The sequence below is a fragment of the Saccopteryx bilineata genome, chromosome 4 (assembly GCF_036850765.1).
Source record: "Saccopteryx bilineata isolate mSacBil1 chromosome 4, mSacBil1_pri_phased_curated, whole genome shotgun sequence".
Taxonomy (NCBI): Eukaryota; Metazoa; Chordata; class Mammalia; order Chiroptera; family Emballonuridae; genus Saccopteryx; species Saccopteryx bilineata.
Window position 1 is genome coordinate 263,433,756 of NC_089493.1, and position 17,806 is coordinate 263,451,561.

The 17,806-nt window shown below is 56.2% G+C and overlaps 2 protein-coding genes across 4 annotated transcripts; both read right to left on the bottom strand.

The window, feature by feature from the left end:
- Positions 1–972: 972 nt before the first annotated feature.
- Positions 973–5,933, bottom strand: SAP25 (Sin3A associated protein 25). 2 transcript variants are annotated; one of them, XM_066274409.1, is made up of 5 exons: positions 5,214–5,933; positions 5,014–5,120; positions 4,766–4,919; positions 4,561–4,658; positions 973–1,307 (listed from the first exon to the last, which is right to left on the bottom strand). In XM_066274409.1, the coding sequence occupies exons 1-5, from the start codon at positions 5,437–5,439 to the stop codon at positions 1,155–1,157; spliced, it is 738 nt and encodes a 245-aa protein (XP_066130506.1). In that variant the 5' UTR covers positions 5,440–5,933; the 3' UTR covers positions 973–1,154. The 2 variants fall into 2 exon arrangements, with proteins under 2 accessions (XP_066130506.1, XP_066130505.1); XM_066274408.1 differs by lacking the exon at positions 973–1,307 and adding an exon at positions 4,215–4,478.
- Positions 5,934–6,112: 179 nt separating this feature from the next.
- On the bottom strand, positions 6,113–17,538 carry LRCH4 (leucine rich repeats and calponin homology domain containing 4). Of its 2 annotated transcripts, none has more exons than XM_066274412.1 (18): positions 17,234–17,538; positions 13,618–13,762; positions 13,330–13,456; positions 12,825–12,930; positions 10,513–10,649; positions 10,288–10,403; positions 10,056–10,155; positions 9,727–9,817; positions 9,564–9,640; positions 9,387–9,448; positions 9,148–9,279; positions 8,973–9,041; positions 8,773–8,882; positions 8,585–8,668; positions 8,286–8,371; positions 7,969–8,106; positions 7,792–7,869; positions 6,113–6,465 (listed from the first exon to the last, which is right to left on the bottom strand). In XM_066274412.1, exons 1-18 carry the CDS (start codon positions 17,451–17,453, stop codon positions 6,361–6,363), a joined length of 1,983 nt encoding a protein of 660 aa, XP_066130509.1. In that variant the 5' UTR covers positions 17,454–17,538; the 3' UTR covers positions 6,113–6,360. The 2 variants fall into 2 exon arrangements, with proteins under 2 accessions (XP_066130509.1, XP_066130508.1); XM_066274411.1 differs by lacking the exon at positions 6,113–6,465 and adding an exon at positions 7,260–7,475.
- Positions 17,539–17,806: the final 268 nt, after the last annotated feature.

Here is a 17,806-nt window from a genome sequence, read left to right on the forward strand (position 1 = left end):
CGTGCCTTGACCGGGGAAGCCCAGGGCCTTGAACGGGCAACCTCAGCATTTTCAGGTTGACGCCCCATCCACTGCGCCACCACAGGCCAGGCATCATGAGGTCTTCTAAGACTCCTATCCATGTCAATTGCTGGTTTGTCTTGTAGAGTGTGCACTGACCAGTGTCATCTTCCCTGAGTTGATCCATGGGAAATCAGAAGTGGGGTGTTAAAATGCCTAAATTCCAACTCCATTTCAAACCTCAAGCAAGGGCAGAGGATTCCCCCACCAGAGGGTCTGTACTGTAGTCAGAGTTTTCAACTGGCCCATGGTGGCATTTTGGGACAGTGGCGGTGAGAAGGGACTGAGGGCAGTGGGGCAGCATTATGGAAATGCCTGAGAGATGGCCTTTTCCTCCATAGGCTCACCTTTCCTGGTCTCTTGATGGGGATTCAGGTGGGTATGGACCGTACACAGGGACAATCCACAAGTTTACTTATCCCAAGACACCAATCACCCCAAACCCACAAACAACTTACAGTTTCCTTGGATGTCAACACAACCCAATGCTCAGTGGTCTAACTCCTAGGATTACATGGGAAGGAAGAGGACTAAATCAGTCCTGAGTAGGAAGGGCACTGATGGGATGGCTAGAGACCCAGGGGGGTGGGGTACTGGATCCGGAAGAGTTGGCCTGGCGCAGCCACCCATGACCCAAGACTGCGGATGCCGTTGCCAACGCAATCACTGAGGACACAGTTCCATTCATATTAGCCTCACAGTATCACTTTCCCAGCAGTCAGCTCAAATTAGTGGAGACACCCCCATACTCTGCCCCTGCCAAAGCGGGAGGAGGCCGCCTCTCCTAGACTTCCCAACTCAAACGTCGTCCCTACCACCAGAATGGAGGTCCAGCGGCACGCGAGGGTTAACTTCGTGGGGGTGGGGTGTCTGGAGCTGTTGGTGGAGGGAGGGAGGGAGGGAAGGGGAGGAGGGTCAGGCAGCCGACCGGAATCTATCCTCCGAGGCCTTCGGAAACCAGGATGTCTTGATCATCCAGCAGCCACTGGGTCACACACTGTATGCAGCGAGAGGCCACTGTAGACCTCCTGCCCTAAACTTCAAGTAAGAAGCAGGAGAGAGACGCTGGGCAACAAGACGGGTAGCAGCCACCTCTACCCCACTTCTGGCTTTTTCCTAGCCATCTCAGCCTCCTCCGAGCCCTCTGCCTGTGGCACAGAATGAATTCCAGAGGCGGTGACCCCATGGCGACACCGGAGTCCGCGTCGGCAAATGTGCACCTGGGTCCACCGCGACTCTGCGGCCACCTGCAAAAGCAAAAGTCCCAGCGCAATCGCTTCTTTGTGCTCCCTGCCAACCCGCCACGCTTCTAGTATTATCAGAACCAGAAGTTTCGCGCCAGTAGAGCACCGCCCAAGCCCAGCGTCAGCCCGGTGGGCGCATGCACCATCAGCAAGCGCGTGGACGCGCACCAGCGCCACCTGGTTATTTTCTACACGCGCAACCGCAGCCTGGGCATGGTGGCAACTGGCGAGGCGGAGCAGCAGGCGTGGTACAGTGCTCCGCTGGAGGGCGCGCCACCGCAAGTGAAGCCCAAGTCCAGGTGAATGGAGAGGGTCTGGAGACCAGGACTGGATGGTTGGATTGTCCTGGATTTGGTCTATCCATAGCCCATCTCACAGAAATCAAGTTCAGACATCAAGCGTTTACACTTAATCAGTTCTTGGTGCCCAGTGACTACAATCTCCTGGCCCAGCAGCCTCCTGTAATCATCCAATTGTCCTTCCAAGTCCCAGTTCCCATAAGAATCCCAGGACCTGGATCCCCACTGTTTCAGGATGTCTGGCCTATGATACTGTGGCCCAAGGTGCTGGGATGGACACAGGCCTGGGCAGTGGCAGCTGTCTGTGCCTGGGTTAGAGGGTACTAAACATAATGTGGAAGCCGAGGGGAAGAAGTTCTGGGGACACCATGGCATTGCCACCGCCAGCCCTGCTTCTGTCCTTGCTCAGCCTGCACTGCTGTGACCATGCAGACTCCTTTCTGGAGCTCAGCAGCTCCAGTGCCTATGGGTACCAGGGAGTTATGGCTACAGGCACTGAATACCCTGGTGGCCCAAAGCATTCATGAGACTGTCCTGGACTCCATGAAGCAACTTGAGGACAGTGGTGCCAGTGGCAGGACTAAGCCACTGCCAAGGGATCCCCAAATCAGCACCTCCAGACTCTGTCCCCCAACCTTATGAGACCCCACACACACCTTCATGGTCCAATCAAAATGGCCTGAGCTGTGCGTGGGGGGGGGGGGGGTTCATGGGTGAGAGAGGCAGGCAAGCAACCCTCCTGACCCGGGGAGTCTGGGATACCAGAGAAATTAGAGCAGGGAGGAAGCCACATACCATAGGACCCAGGAACAACTATGAGAGCCCATGAGGGGCAGGGAAACAGGTTAGCTACTTGGTGATTGTGCGCCCCCTCCCCCTACTGCTGCCAATGCTGCTCCCCACCAGCTGCTCCAGGATTGGGAGGCACTGAGTACGTGCCCACGAGCCACTCTCCGCCAAGATCCTCTTCCTGGAACTTTCTGCCCATTCCTACAAACCAGGAGCCAGGGAGCCTGAACATGGGCTCCAGGGCGCCCATTGCGGCATTGGGGAGAGCTGGAAACCAGCCGAGTGTCAACCCTGCTTGCAGCCGCTGTCCAAGCTAGCTGGGGAGTACTTGTACACTGGTAAATGGTGCCAGACTTGCAAATGAACACTGCCATTCCAGGCCCCTCAGACAGCTAACTCAACTACACTGAACTGGACCTGGTCCCTCCTCTGGAAGCACGAGGCAACAGCCCCAGGGCCAGCATGCACTGCTCCCCCCACAGCTACCCCCAGAACTGGGGCAGGCAAGGGTGGGAGGTAATAGTGAGGGCCCACCAGTTCTAGCTGAAAGATGGGGAGGTGGGGGAGAGAAGATACAGATAGGAATGCCTTCCCATCTGCTCCCACAACTGAGGGGTTCTAGAGCCCAGACATACCCCTAGGATGTATGACCTACAAAGGTGCTGAGCTTCCCCTTACGGTATACTGCCCACTCTGCCCCTTCCAGCTGTGGAAAATCTTTAGAAGGAAGTTCCCCAAGAAGTTGGGTTCTTTTAAGAGAGAAAATTCTAGAACACCCTCCTTCCAAAAAATCCTACAAATTTCAAGGCTTTCTCAGCCAAAGCTCTGATCTTCTCTGTTTCCCTGCACAATTGTGTAACATCAGTCCAGAGTGTCAGGACAGCCTTGGCTATCACCCTGCCTCTGATGAGGACTCCCACAGGGACCTGCCCTCCTCCCCATATATACCTGCAGTATCTGCCTGTGTCTCCAACAAGCCAAAGAGCTAACCCCCAGCTCCAAGGCTGAACTTCTGGGACCCCAGCATAAGGATGAAAATACCAGGTATCTTACCTCTAGTGTCCTCCAAAAGTGATGTGCCACCCCTTCCTTACTCCCTAGTTTGCCTCTCCCAATGCCAGCCACATGCTCACACAATCCTCCCTTCTTCCAGGCCTGGCCGAGCTGGTGTAATCCTTGCTTGTTATATACTCAGTCTGGGGAACTGCACTGAGTACCTTCCTCATTAAAGATGCCTTAGTCAGTCTAAAAAGGTTGTAGGCCCATTATTTTCCCACTTCACTGTAGGGCGTGACCAATGACTAATAACAAGAATTTGTGGGAGAGTGGGCAGTGGATACAGCATCACCCTAGGACACTGAGGTCCCAGATTCGGAACCCCAAGGTCACTGGCTTGAGAGCAGGTTCACCAGCTTGAGCGTGGGGTCATAGACATGATACTGTGGTCACTGGCTTGAGCCCAGAGGTCACTTACTTGAGCCCAAAGTTCCTGGCTTGAGCAAGGGGTCTCTGGCTCAGCAGGAGCCCCCCAGTTAAAGCACGTATGAGAAGCAATCAATGAACAACTAAGGTGCCGCAACTGAATTGATGCTTCTTATCTTCCTCCCTGTCTTTCTCTCTCACTAAAAAAAAAAAAAAATTTGAGGGCAGCCAAAACTGCTATGGAGGAATAGACCCCATCCCTGCCTGGGTGTCCTATTCGGCTACTACATGCCACAAGAAGCTTGTTTGCAAACCAACACTGTTTTATTGTCAACAAAACCTCTGGAAGAGTTGAGGGCCCACAGTGCCCCCAGAGGCACTATGGGCAGTGGGTGTCTGGAGTCTGTGGAACAGCTCAGCTCGGGTTAACGCTGGGGCCTGGGTGATCAGAGGCAGGGTCTGGGGGGCCGGCAGGGGGCGAGAGAGCTGCAGAGGAACCTGTGGAACTAGGTCTCGGCTCCCCCTGACTCATCTGCAGGAGGCCAGTGAGGGCGATCAACTCAGGCTCACTGAGCCAGGCAGTGGAGCAGCCAGGATAACGGGTGGGGAGGACCCAGGGGGACATGACAGGGGGTGGGAGCAGCAGCTGCAGAGAGTCCGCCATCTGAAGAGAGAGGAAGGGGAAGTGTCTCCTCCCGCACCCTGCATGAAGGCTGGCATGAGCCCAGGGCAGGAAGAATGCTTACCTGCTGAGGGGCCCTGGACAGGTACACAGGAACACGCTGCCCACAGGGCAGCAGAGGGTCTGAGAAAAAGACATCTTCACGGGACATCACCGGGAACCCTGGGGAGAAGAAGCTGCTAGGTGACAGGCTGGGTGCCCAGCCCAGGGAGTACTGCATGGAGGAGCTCACACAGCGTGCTGAGCCTGGGAGGACCAAGGGAAGTTACCTGCATCACTGGGCACCTGCATGCCATTCTGATGTCCTGTTGCGGGGGCCAGGGGCCTGTGGCCTCTACCTGAGGCTGCCTCGTACAGTGGCCAGAATGAGGGGTGACACAAAGTCCGGCCTGAGAAGGAGGCGCCGGCTGCACAGCTGGGACCCTGTGGAAAGTCAAGAAAGATCGCTGGAGCTTCAACTTCCTCCCAGAGCATACTGTCCCACCCCAAGGCCAGAGCCATAGGTACCCCTACTCACCCACACCAGCTGAGGTCCTGCTTTAGCCTCATAATTGGGGTCCCATGGTGCCAGCTGGGTCATCCTTGAGGGGGCCACCTCCCAGGCGATCTGGGGGGAAAGGGGATCTGCGGGGGCGAGGAGGGACTTTATGAGCTTAAAACAGGCTTGAGTTGGTGAAAGGGTACTGAGGGGTGGAGGTGGCAAGGCCCAGGACCTACCTGGGGTTCCTGAGGTCTGCTCAGCCACCAGGCCTGGAGGAAGCGGGGCCAGCTGCCGTCGTCTCTGGGTCCAAGAAGGCCTTGGGGACAGAGACTGAGGGCTGGGAGGTGGTGGGGTGAGGGTAAGTACTAAGATGCCCCAGTCATGGCCTCCCCCCATGTCCCCTCCAAGTGTGAATATTTCCATGGCAAGGCCGAAGGTGTCTGGTGCCGGGAGACTGAACATACCCACTGGTCGGCGGGAACCACTGAAATTTCCTCACACCGTGGGACCCCCCACCGGACTTCTTGCAAGTTCCTCCAGCATGCCCCCTCACCTGTCCTGTGGGGGTGTACCCGGCTCCCCCAGGGCTCCCCCTCCAGAGTTCCAAGCCTGGACGGGGCCACTGCACAGTGAGGGGCCCTGTTGCTCAGGCCCCTGTTCCTCGTCCACGGCCCACCGCGCATAGGGCCAGGGCAACATGCCGCCTCCGGGAAGGGAAAGCAGGGCCACACCACTGTGTCCGTGCGCCGCGCTGCCCAGGCCTCCCACTCCGCCTGCTCGCTCCTCCCTGGCCACCACTCGGTCCCGACCTCCCTCAGTACTGGGTACTACCCTGCGGGTCCGGGTGAGCAGATTTCCCGCCCACCTCGCAAGGGGCCTCGCGGCGAGCGACCACACCGCGGCTCAGCGCGTTTCCGGACCACGTGGTGCACGCTCCACGATGGGGCCGCGGGCGCCCCCTGTCGGCGGGGTCGGCGAAGCCGGCCCGCCTTCGGTACCGCGTGAAAGGTGGTGCTGAACAAAGGGCAGTGTGGAGTCCAGCCGTGGTCCTGCAGGTGACCCCTTTCCTACGGTGCATTTCTCTCACTTTCGTTCACAGACACACACACCAGCGGCAACTTGAGACCTTCTGGCTTCTTTATTGCACTTGACACAACACCCGGTGCCCCATCTTCCATCCCGGGCCCTCCGTCAAGCCCAGGGGAATCCAGGCACCTTGCTGGGCAAGCCTGCTTCCAATCCCTTGGGCAAGGGGTATCTGAGGAACAGGGCCAGGCTCGAGGCCGCCCTCACCAGTCCTCACTAGAGAGCAGATCCCAGGCGTGGCTGTCTTCTGTTCCTGGGTCCCAGGCAGGTCATGGCCCTGCGCCCCTACCTCAACCCCTAAGACTGTTCCAGCAGTGCGTGGACGGCAGCAGCGACGTAGGGGAGGCCCCTTCCCGGGGCCCCCTCCTCTTCCAGGATGTGGTGGGGCTGACACAGAGATTCCTGGGGGGGAGGGGCCCAGATTAAATCCTCCTTTATATCTTCTCTGGGCTTCCCAGCCCTTGGTAGAGGACAGGGTGGGAGACGCCCCAAAGGAGCCTGGTCAAGGGGAGCTGACAGGATGGCCCTTCAAAATGTAGAAGGCAAAGGGCAGGGGTACCCTGGACTTGTCTTGGAGACAAATGAGATGCAAGGAAGCTGCTAACAGATAACAAAAGGGAGATGACACAGGGGCCGAGGCTCAGAAGGGAGGAAAGACCAGTCATTTCCAGGAGGGAAATGCTGGAGTAGGCAGGCTGGCACACAGAGCTCAGTGGGCACTGCCAGAACTAGGTCTGGCCATAGGAGGAGCAGACGCAAACACACACACACACACAGGCAGCCATGATCTGTACAATTTTTACAAGAGACGAGGACCCAGCCTGGGCCCTGCATCTCCTACAAATATAGAGTTCTCTCTACAAAATATAGATAATTTAGCCCCTTATATTGGGGGTGGAGGGATAGAAAGTCAGTGAAAATATTAAGGTTTAAAATCCACCCTTTCTGGGGGAGCAGAGGGCAGGGCTGGGTGGGAGGGGCAGGAAGGCACCATCAGCACTGAGAGGGGTAGGGCTACAAGAGGGCAGCCGAGTCTAGGGGCCCAGGATCTGGGGGTACCAGAGTGGGGCCTCTGAGGTCAGTGTTTGTGAGAGGAGGGGGTTCACTAGTGTCTTTGGTAGGAGCTGAAGGCACCACTGGTGGGCTTGGGGGTTGCACGGGAGTCTTATAAATAGAAATAGGGAGAGGTGGTGGGGGAGGGGTGACTTCAGGTCCTAGGAACCCAGGAGCCGAGTGTAGACGACATAGAGCAGCAGCATGAGGACCACGTAGAAGAGGATGAAGCCGCCCAGACCAGAGGGGGGCCAGAGGGGTGGAGGGGTCCTGCCCCCTACCCACTTCATGGCCTCCAGGACGGTCCACAGCCCCTGGGCGGTGCCCTGGAGGAGATCCGAGGGCGAGCACAGGTCAGCCTGGGAAGGGAGAGTAGGACAGATGGACGGGACAAAGGACAGACGTTGTCAGCAGCAGCAGCACAAGACAACCCTCTCCACCCCCATCCCTCACTTGCCAGGGCCAGAGCCACGCCAACATGCAGACTGCAGGGAAGGGAGGTGTGCAGGGAAGGGAGGCGTGCAGGGAAGGGAGGCGTGCAGGACAGTGGCTTCCTTCTGGGGAGCAGAGACCCCCTATGAATGGAACCCTGCCATCATGCAAAGGGCTCAACTAAGCCCAAGATGCCACCACTCTTTATAATAGAGACCAGCCCCTGAGAACACTCCCCCATACCTCAGGCACCCCCATTTTTCGACAGGCTTCTAAGAAACTCTCCACATTCTTCCGAGATTTCAGGGTACTGAGTTTTGGCTGTGGGTGTGTAAGAAAGGAAAAAGAGAACAGAGTAAAAAAGGGACCAGAGGAGTCCCCTGTACCATTCTCTACCTTCCACCCTGTGTCCCAACTAACCACAGCAGGTGAGGGCACATGAATGAAGGGCACAGAGCGGGGCCTCAGCTGGTTGGCCAGCTGACAGAGGATGACACCATTGGCCAGAGCCTCTGCTAGGTCCTCAGGCAGGGGCCGCTGCAGCCGTGACTCAAGGACCTGGAAGGCAGGGAAAAGGGATTGGGGGGAATGTCCGAGTCAGCAGGGAACCCCAGCCTGTCTCCACCGTCCTCAACCAAAACACCAGGATGTACAAAGAGGATATTGAGGGAGGACAGAAAACTCTAAGAGGTGCCATGCTGACCAGGCCCCACCCATGCAGATCCCACCTGCCTTACCTGACGCAACTGAGCCATCAACTCCTTCTCATCCAGAAGCTGGGGGCACCGCCGAGGTCTCAAGACAGAGTCTGGTGAGGAAGGACCTGGAGAAAAGGAGGGTGTGTGGGCTGTCTCCACCACCACCGCTGACTTTGTAGCTGGGATGCAGTGTCTGGCATTCATATCCCCTATCTCTGCTTGTGGGTTTCAACACAAAGGGGCAATTGACCAGTGAACTCCCAGGCCAGCAGGGGGACTGCAGCTGAGGGATTAGTGCTGGGTTCGCACTGGGTTAGCACCGGGGAGGAGAGACCCACCTGAGGCACTCTGAGAGGAGGAACGGAAGAGGAAGCTGTTTGGTCTCTGGATGGAGCCAAGTGGCCGGGGAGCAGGTGCTGCTACTGGGGGCCAGAGGCAGGGAACAGGGGCAGGTGAGAGAGACATCCCCTCAGGCCACTCCTCACTTACACAAGTCCCCATCCTCTTCCCAAAGCCCCTGTCGCACCTGGTCCAGCCACAGAAAGTGGCTCCTGGGATGTGGGGGCTGAGACAGAGGCAGGCGCTCCCTGTCCACCTGAAGCTCCCAGGTGGGTGACACTGGACTGGGACATGCCACTGAGGAGACACAAAGGGAATTAAAGGGACGGTCAGGGGAAAGTGTGCAGGGAGAGGACTCAGGGAGGTGGGGTCTAGGGGGACACATACTTGTAGGTGGCCTGAGTAGATGAGGTGGCCACACCTCCACCAGCAGCCTTGACCCCCAGCTTCAGAAAACTAGAAAGCAAAGGAGATGTGGGGTCAGCAGTGTCAGGCAGGGGCTGCCAACCCCAAGGGGCAGAGTAACTCAGGAGGGCTCTTTCCACTCCTTCACAGGGCCCACCCTGGCAGTAGCTCCTTTCTGGGAGTCCCCCACACTCCGCTCTGCTGCTGCTGCTGCTGCCGCCGCTCACGCTCCTGCCACAGCTGCAAGGTGTCCGGGCGCCGCCGCTCCTCCCCAGCCAGCTCCTCCCTCCTGAGGGGAAAAGGCAGGATAGGGGGGTAGAGCCGGTCAGCAGAGCGGAGAGAGGGTGAGGGAGATGGAGTCAAGGGAGGAGGTGCTGGCTCAGGTGGCTCTGGTACCTGCTGCTTGGTGCCCTCTCCCCATTCCCCGCCACAGGGCTTAATTCTGGTGGCCGCAGCTCCTGAAGAAAGAGCAGAGAGGCTGAAGGAGTACCCGGTCTCCAAACCTGCACGGGCCCCTCCCTCCAGCTCTCCTCTCACAGCAAACAGAAATATGGAGGAGGGCTGGCCCCTCACCTTGGCAGGACCTCGCTCCTCATCCTCCCCGGGCACGTGGCTATCAATGAAGTCAATCTGCTCAGGGTCTCCATCAGCTAGAGGCAGGACACATGCACAAGCAGATAGGCGCCTCAGGCTTGTCCATTCCCCGCAGACCCAAGCCCCTGACCCCACCACTCACCACAGCCATCCTCCTTCCGCTCCCTGGGCCCCCGAGGCTCCCGGGCCAGCTCCGAGATCCGGAATGACAACTCCGAAAAGTCATCCGTTGACTGTAAATGCAGAAATGGAAGACAGCCTATATGTATTGCTGGGGGCTCATGGGTTCAGGGCCTTGGGGTCTACCACTGAGCCAGCCCTTCCCCAGGATACTTGGACAAGGGAAGAAGAAGACAGCGTGAATCACCTACTGTTCCTCTGAGATTTAGAGGTAAAAGGCAAAGGGTCCCAGCTCAAAGGTCCTTCCCCAGGGCTGAGATCACCAATGTCCCTTATAAAGGATACACTCACCTCATTTCCCGACCACCTCTTGCTGCCACTGTCAACGCTGTGGAAGCCTGAGTCCAGCCCACCATCATACCGACGTCCCGGAAATAAGTCCTCAGCTGGGCTGGGGCCAGCCAGGGAGAGCTGGTCAGTCCTATACTGGGCAACAACCCCCCATCCTCCCTCTGGAAACCATTGGGGAAGGGGCACTAGGTAGGTATCTAGAAGCTTCCTTCCTTCCCATGCCTGTCTTTACCAGGGGCTAAAACTCGGGGGACGGGAAGGGGCCAAGTCTCCCAGTGCAGCAGCCCCACGCCGCCCAGCCTCTGTTGCCAAGTACTTGAAGATGTGAAGTTTCCCCTTCAGGCAGATCTAAGCATGAAGAGGAGCATGAAAGGAGTTAGGGGGAAGCAAGGGGCCCAACCCTCTCCTGCCCAGTCTCAGCCCTGTCTCCAAGGTCTACCACAGGCCCACCTCTCACCTGGGCAGGTGGGCTTTGCAGGGGGTTGCTGTCCAGCAGAATGACCTGCAGGTGCCTGAGGCGGCAGAAGGAGACCGGGATGTGGGAGATGCGGTTACAGGAGAAATCCAGGCGGACAAGAGGAAGATCCCCCAGCTCTGGGGTGGGTGAGGGAAGAGTCAGCAGAACGCCCAAGGGGGAACCTTGTGCTCACTTCCTCTACCTGCTCTGGCCAGCTGGTCACCCTGGGTCCATCACAGCCTCTGCCCTGACTGCTGAGGGCACTATCCAGGAACAACGTCCCTCTTCCTCTTTCTGCCCAAATATGGCCCACCTTCGGGCCTCCCTTCACCTGTCAGGCCAAGCAACTTCGGCTCCTGCCCCAGCCGCTTCCTCCATTCCTCCTGCCTGCCTACTCCCCACTCCCACCACTCCTTCATTCTCAAGTGACCAGCACAAGCTCCAAACCAAACTGATACCATGTTGCTCAAACTTTCCACGACTTGCAGCTGGGGCTGCTGAGGGCAAGCGGGCTGTGTGGTACACAAAGGCACCCACGCAGGAGGGGTGGCGATCCCACCTGAACTGCACGAGACAAACCTGCCCCTGGGTGAGCCTGTGCTTGGCCACAAGTAGGGGTACCTTTGTTTAGTTCTCAAAAAGGCACTGTTGGATAAGTGGTGGCCTAAAACACAAAATAAAAACCACCACTCCCTGGCCGAGCACAAAGTGTTCATGACCTGGGTCCGCCCATGTATCCCACCTCGCTGCCCGTCCTCGTACCACATCAGACAACACTCCAGCCTCTTGGGTTCTAGGCCTTTCTACAGGCTGCTTGCCCAAGTAGGAGAATGCCATTGTTCTGTCCATACACCTTTCAACGTTTCAGCGCCTCACTTCCTCCATGCAATCTTTCCAGACACTAAGTTGGACTTCATTGCTCCTTCCTCTGTGTCCCCAGGACATTTTGCTGGGGACATTTTCTTTTATGGCCCACAAAGAGCACTGATAAAATGCTTATCTGCACCCCTACTGACTTAGAAGAGGGTGTGCATAGGAGTAAGGGGGAGCCCAGAGAAAGGTAAGCATGGCCCAGGTCCTTGCTGCCTAGCCCTGGCTCGCCTTCCTAACTGCATCAGTGCTGCACACAGCTCCCTCCATCCCACATGCTTTGCACATGGGTTTCCTCTGCCTGGGATGCAAACAGTAGAGAACTCTCCTTCAAAGGTCGGCGCCTGCCTGCTATGCCTCTGGAGCGAAAACTTCCTCAAATTCCCCAAACAGAGCCCATGGCTCCCTCTAGCTCCTGTAGCTCTCTAAGTATCCTGTTTTAGAACTTCCCTCTGCTTGTCTCTCCCATAAATTAAGGTTTAAAAAAAATATTTTTTTAATTTATTTATTGATTTTAGAGAGAGAGGAAGGAAGAGAGAAAAACAGAAACGTTGATCTGTTTCTGTATGTGCCCTGACCGAGAACTGAACCAGCAAACTGTGTATCAGGACGATGCTCTAACCAACCGAGATATCTCGCCAGGATCAAATTAAGATTTAATTAATGCCTGGCCTGTGGTGGCACAGTGGATAAAGCATTGATCTGGAATGCTGAGGTCCTGGGTTCAAAACCAGTCAAGGTACATATGAGAAGCAAGTACGAGCTGATGCTTCCCGCTCTTCCCCTGCCCGCCTTCTCTCTCCTTCTCTCCTCTCTAAAGTCAATTAATAAAATCTTAAAATAAAAGATTTAATTAAGCCATTAAATTTTAAGAGATGGCCTCAGATCGGAGTGACATCACTCGTATTTACCTGGTCCCCACCTAAAGCACAGGGAGCACATACACAAAACAATGTGAGCTGAATAAAAGGTGTGCCTGCTTCTGAGCAGAGGCTATCGAATGTTGGAGTGCATCACAATTAGCTTGTTAAAATGGGGCTGCTTGGGCTCCAGCATGTGACCCCACTGATTCAGACTCTCTGGGGAGGCGGCACAGGGCATCATCTGACTCAGTGTTTGAGAGCTCCTCTTGGGATGAGTAGTGACACTGGGTAACCTTGGGGGCCCCTTCCGATCTTGAGATTCTACAGGGTGCCGATACACTCATCTACTCCCTTTTCTGTATCTTTTCCCTCATTTGTAAAATGGAGCTAATATCCCATGCCTTGCCAGCCTCAGAGGGTTGCTGGTCAAGAGCAAATAAATAATTTACAGTTTGTTTAATACAACGCAAAACCCTAGTCAACCCAGCATTATTTTTCTGTGGAGATTCCTTTTCTCTGACTTCTCCACAGTAGTCTGTCTCTTTCTCTCCCCATAGCCCCATTCTTCATTCTCCTCACCATCAGGCAGAGTGCTGAGCTGGTTCCTCCGAACATTGAGGTCCCGCAAGGAAGGGAGGCTGCACAGCTCTGTGGGAAGGGACTGCAACTCATTGCTGCTCACATCCTGGAATAAGGAAAAAAGGAGGGAGGAGCCACAAGACCAGGAGCATCAGACACTGTCTCCTGTCTTTGACTACCTCCTTCAGTCTTGGCCTTTCCCCTAGCGTGCATCCTGCCTTTCCTCAACTTCTCCCCTAAAAAGGTCCCTGGTGGTGCCTGACCTGTGGTGGCGCAGTGGACAGAGCATCAACCTGGAAATGCTGAGGTTGCCGGTTCAAAACTCTGGGCTTGCCTGGTCAAGGCACATATGGGAGTTGATGCTTCCAGCTCCTCCCCCCTTCTCTCTCTCTCTCTCTCTGTCTTTCCCTCTCCTCTCTAAAAAATGAATAAATTAAAAAAAAAAAAAAAGGTCCCTGGTGCCTGGCTCTACCAGCCCTCTTCACGTCCCGCTTTCCCTTCTCACAAGCTGCCGCAGGCTTCCCAAGGTGCTGATGTCGGGAGGCAAGGCTCCCAGTTTGTTGTTGCTGACAATGAGAACCCGCAGGGGCAGCTGGCAGATGTAGGGTGGCAGAGATGCCAGCTGGTTTCGGCTGTGGAAGAAGAAAGGCAATGGGCTCACTGCACAGGCAGAGCATCCCAGTGTGCCCTCCTCTAACGGTCACCAGGGTCACCGGGGACACCGGGGTACTGTGCATTGGTGCTTGGAGCTGAGAAGGAAAAGCCGCACCCTCCCCTGGCCCTGCCTCCCTACCTGAGGTTGAGGTAGGTGAGGGCTGTGAGATTCCCCAAAGCTGGGTTCAGGCATCTCAGGCAATTGTGGTAGAGGCTCAGGCCCTCCAGGGACACCAGCTGGCAGGCTGCCTCTGGCACCTCGGGGAACCGGTTCCGGGACAGATCTAAGGGAAGCAAGTGTCAAGGCAGAGCTGTGGAGATGCCCAGCCTGGACAGGAGGACCTGAACTTTTCCAGAGCCTGAAGCCCACACCTCTGCCTCCCCAGCCGACCTGAAGAGTCAGGCCTATAAACCTGGGCTACCTGGAGGGAGGACTAAGCCTTTTGCAAACTGTAGCACATTCTAAACATGGCCAGAATGGCAAAGGGAAGGCAAAGGCCTTGGGGTCACTGGGCTGGAGAACCCAGACTTGGGGGGATAGCGACAAGCCATGAACGCTGTCTTCAAAAAAGAAAGAAAGACTATCCTGGAAGGGTGGCTGGATTCTGTAACTCTTGTGGCTCCTATTGCTCTGTGATGCCAGGAGAAGTGGAAGGCAAAGGCCACAGGAGAGTACTAGTGCTCCGAAGAAAATAGCAAGGTGATGGGCTGGGAGGTTCAAGGTAAGCACATGAGCAACCTCTGGGGGAGATCACTGAGAAAGCCCATCCTTCCTCAGGGACCCTTCTCCCAAACTCAACCCCTTTTCAACCCAGAGGAAAAACAAAGGGTCATTGAAGCCTGGCTCTAAAGTTAAAAGCTCCCGACACTGGACAATGGTCTCTCACCAGCCCCTGGGATCAGCAAGCTAGGTTCAAGAGTCTGAAATAACAGGCTCCCAAGAACCAGAAAGGAAAAGCAAGTCAGCCAAGCTGGAGGTGGAAGCTAGAGTCCTCTGGTCCCTCCTATGTAGGCACACCTTCCTTGGGCTGGCTCATTCCCACCCTCATAGCCTCGCCAGCCCTCCTCTACTTCCTCCCTTACTGCCCCAGACTGCAAACAATCACCTCTTTTGCCTGTCTCAAACCCAGCAACTTGTGGAGTGGGTGGGAAGGTCGAGTCTATTACTGCCCCCTTAACTCAAGTGGTGTCTTCACAGTCCAATGCAAAGAGTCAGGCATTTGGGTTCCCACAGTCTGGAGGCACTCACTGCTTAGACCTCTCCGCCTGGGTTTATGTTTTTTCTGCTTGGCCTGTACTGGGAGGGGCCCAAGGCCTGCGGGGGGGGGGGGGGGGGGAGTCCTAGGCAGCACTACTTGGGTAAGCTTCTTAGATGGCCCTCCCCAGGAGCTGAGGGGAGGAGAAGCTGGGGTATATCCCCCAAGGAAATGGGTCTTGTGACAGGAAATGAATTAAAAACAGTCCCTCAGGTTCTGTCTTTGGTGGGCCCTGTGTTTTTCCCAAGGCGGATGACAGCCTGAGGCCCCAGGAGTCATTCTCTTTCCCTCTCCGTTTCCAACCCTGGTGCACACAGACCTGTCACAGGAGTAAACAGTTCCAGAGTCGGTGGGAGGATCAGATGCAGTCCTCCTCTCACCCTCCACTTGCCCGCTTTCTCTGCACCCATCAAATGTGTGTGTGCACACTTATGGATGAAGGGGGAGGAGAACAATTTATGATGGGGTAAGGAGGGGGCAAAGGCAGGAGCGGAAGGGAGCCCAGGCAGGAGGAGGCAGGGCATAGGAGGCACAGGATGTGGTCTGTGAGAGAATGAGCTACACTTCTCCTTGTGAGAGTGGCCCCTCCTCCCATCTAGGAGTCAGCCTACTATCAGGCACCAGGAACAGAGTCCAAGGGATTTCAGGGACCTGTGCCATAGGAAACGGGAAGAGCAGGAGGAGAAGCTTTTAGAATGAGTCCGGCAGGAGAGTGGTGAAGCTTTTAGTCTGGGTTGGAGGGCAAGGAGGTGTGAAGGGCAGGGTAAGGGCAATACTGACTGTGTTTTTGTCACTTCCCTTTTCCACCCCAAGCTATCAGCAGCCTGCTTGAGGAGAGGGGACACAGAAGAGGGTTCTGGACAAGACAGACCCCACCTGGCCTAGAACCTAGGCCCTGAAAGGACTGAGAATTCCTGCACAGAGAGCAGAGCAGGCAGCGGTTCTCAGAATGCTGGGGTGCTGGGATTTTCCCGCTTCACCACACAACCTCAGACACAGGAGAACTGGCTGCACCCTGAGCCAGAACGCTGGGGGAGGGAGGGGCTGGGAGGATCAGGGAGTTCTTGGTAGTTTTCCCCAGGAGTTCACTCACAGAGACAGAGCCCTAAGGAAGAATAACATTTGGTCTTTGTCAAAAAGCAAGCAAGGGGGAGGGGAAAAAGAACAGACATTGAGTGTTGCACAGCTGCTGAGGTCAATCTGGAGCTTGGGGGTTAGGCGGCTGGGGGAGACAGAAAGAATGGGCTCCATGGACTCACCCATTCCCTGAACTCACTCACTGTACAGAGCTCAATTAGTTTACCCAGCAACCCAAGAGCAGTGGAAGGTTTAAACTGGTTCTCCCCAGGACGACGTGGAAACAGTGTTTGTTTGTGTGTCCACTTGAGCGTCTGCAGGTGAGCAGGCACCTGCTAGAGGAGAAATGCAGTCCCAGGGCAGTGTCAACAGGCACTCATCCAGCCCCAAGTCCCACCCTAGGCTAGGCTGGGGTGGGGCTTTGGGAATGCAGTTCTCCCTTCTTCCAACCCCCACCCCCAGCTGCTAGCCCAAGGCCATAGGTTGTCTCTGGAGCAGCTGAGGCCTAGCTCACCTGTCACAGTAGAGTCCCCCAAACCCCACCATTAACATACACCAGGGCAGAGGAAACATGATTAGCGAGATGCTGAGGGTGGGGGAGTGAAAGGAGAGTAAGACAGTCTACGTTCCCATAACTCCTAGCAAGGAGATAAATTTCCTTTCTTGGAGCAATTACCTCAAGTCTCTTCCCCTGAGGAAAGGAGAAACAGAAGTGGGAATTCTAGGGTCCCTATGAGGTCACAGGCTCCATACTGACCTCACACACGCAGGAAGTAGGAGGAGTCTCAGATAAGGGGGTCAGGAATAACAGGCGGAAGAGTTGGGGAGAGAAGGGGGGAGGTGAAAGATTTGCTTCTTTCCCATAGGCTGGCTGGGCGAAGAGTAAAGAGGGCTAGCGACCTTAGGGGGCGGGACTACACACAAAGTAAGCAGAAACATCAGGTTGTCAGGGACAAATCCATGGGAAGGGGAACATACGTCTGCTCGGATCTCGATGGAACGGGGGAAGAGTTGCAGACGAAGTGGAGGATGAGAAAGGAGTCATTAAAGGGGTTCAAAGGGACTGATTATGTAACGCTCATAACTGAGTTGAAGAAGCCATGCAAATAAGCCAACCAGGTGAGGGGTGGAACCATTCTACAGGTGAGGCAATATGCAAATAAAGAGAAGCGGAGAGCAGGGGGCTCACAACATTCGGCTAGGAACGCTGAGCTTTCAGAGCAAACGAGAAAAGCGTTCATTGTTTAGTAGTCCTTAAGGTAGGGAGGGGCTGGTAGCAAGTTTATGCAAATCAGCAGGGTTGAGAACGCCTACAAGCAGGTGAAGGGGACAGCCAGACTCCCCCGCCCGGTGAGAAGCAACCTAAGGGGCGTAGCTATGCAAATGAGGGTCCCAGCTGGGCTCAAGGCCTGGTGCACTCACCAGCCTGGGTGATATCTGACAGGTCGTAGCTGCGGGCCGCGCCCCGGGGGAAGTGCTTCAAGCGCCGGTTAGACAGGTTCAGGGTCCCGGTAGCCACGGCCTCCTCGAGGGCCCGCTCTGCACTGCGGCTCCCAGGCAGACCCGGAGACCCTGGAACGGAGGTTGTGGCCGCCGCCTCTTCACCCCCGACGGCGAGTGGAGCCGCTACTGCCGCCGCCATCCGCTCCCGGCGGCTACCGCTGCCTGACTGACGGGGCCGGCCGTCCCTTCTCCCCGTCCCCCCTCCTTGGAGCCGCCGTAGAGGCTTCAAAGGGGAGGAAGTGGGCCCAGAGACCAGGCGGACCAATCGCGGTCCCTAGGCTCGTCAGAAGTGGCTAATCAGAACTCGCCAGGGGGGTGGAGACTCAGGAGCTAAAGTGAGGCGATGGAAGGGAGGAGGACTAGAACGGAGCTCTTGCCAACCGCCGAAGTTTCAGCATAGCTCGTCCAGTGCAGTCGCATCCAATCACACTGCTTAGGGCTGGGATGGAGCCAATCAGGCCCAGCCAGGAGGCGGGGACGCGGACGCTCAAA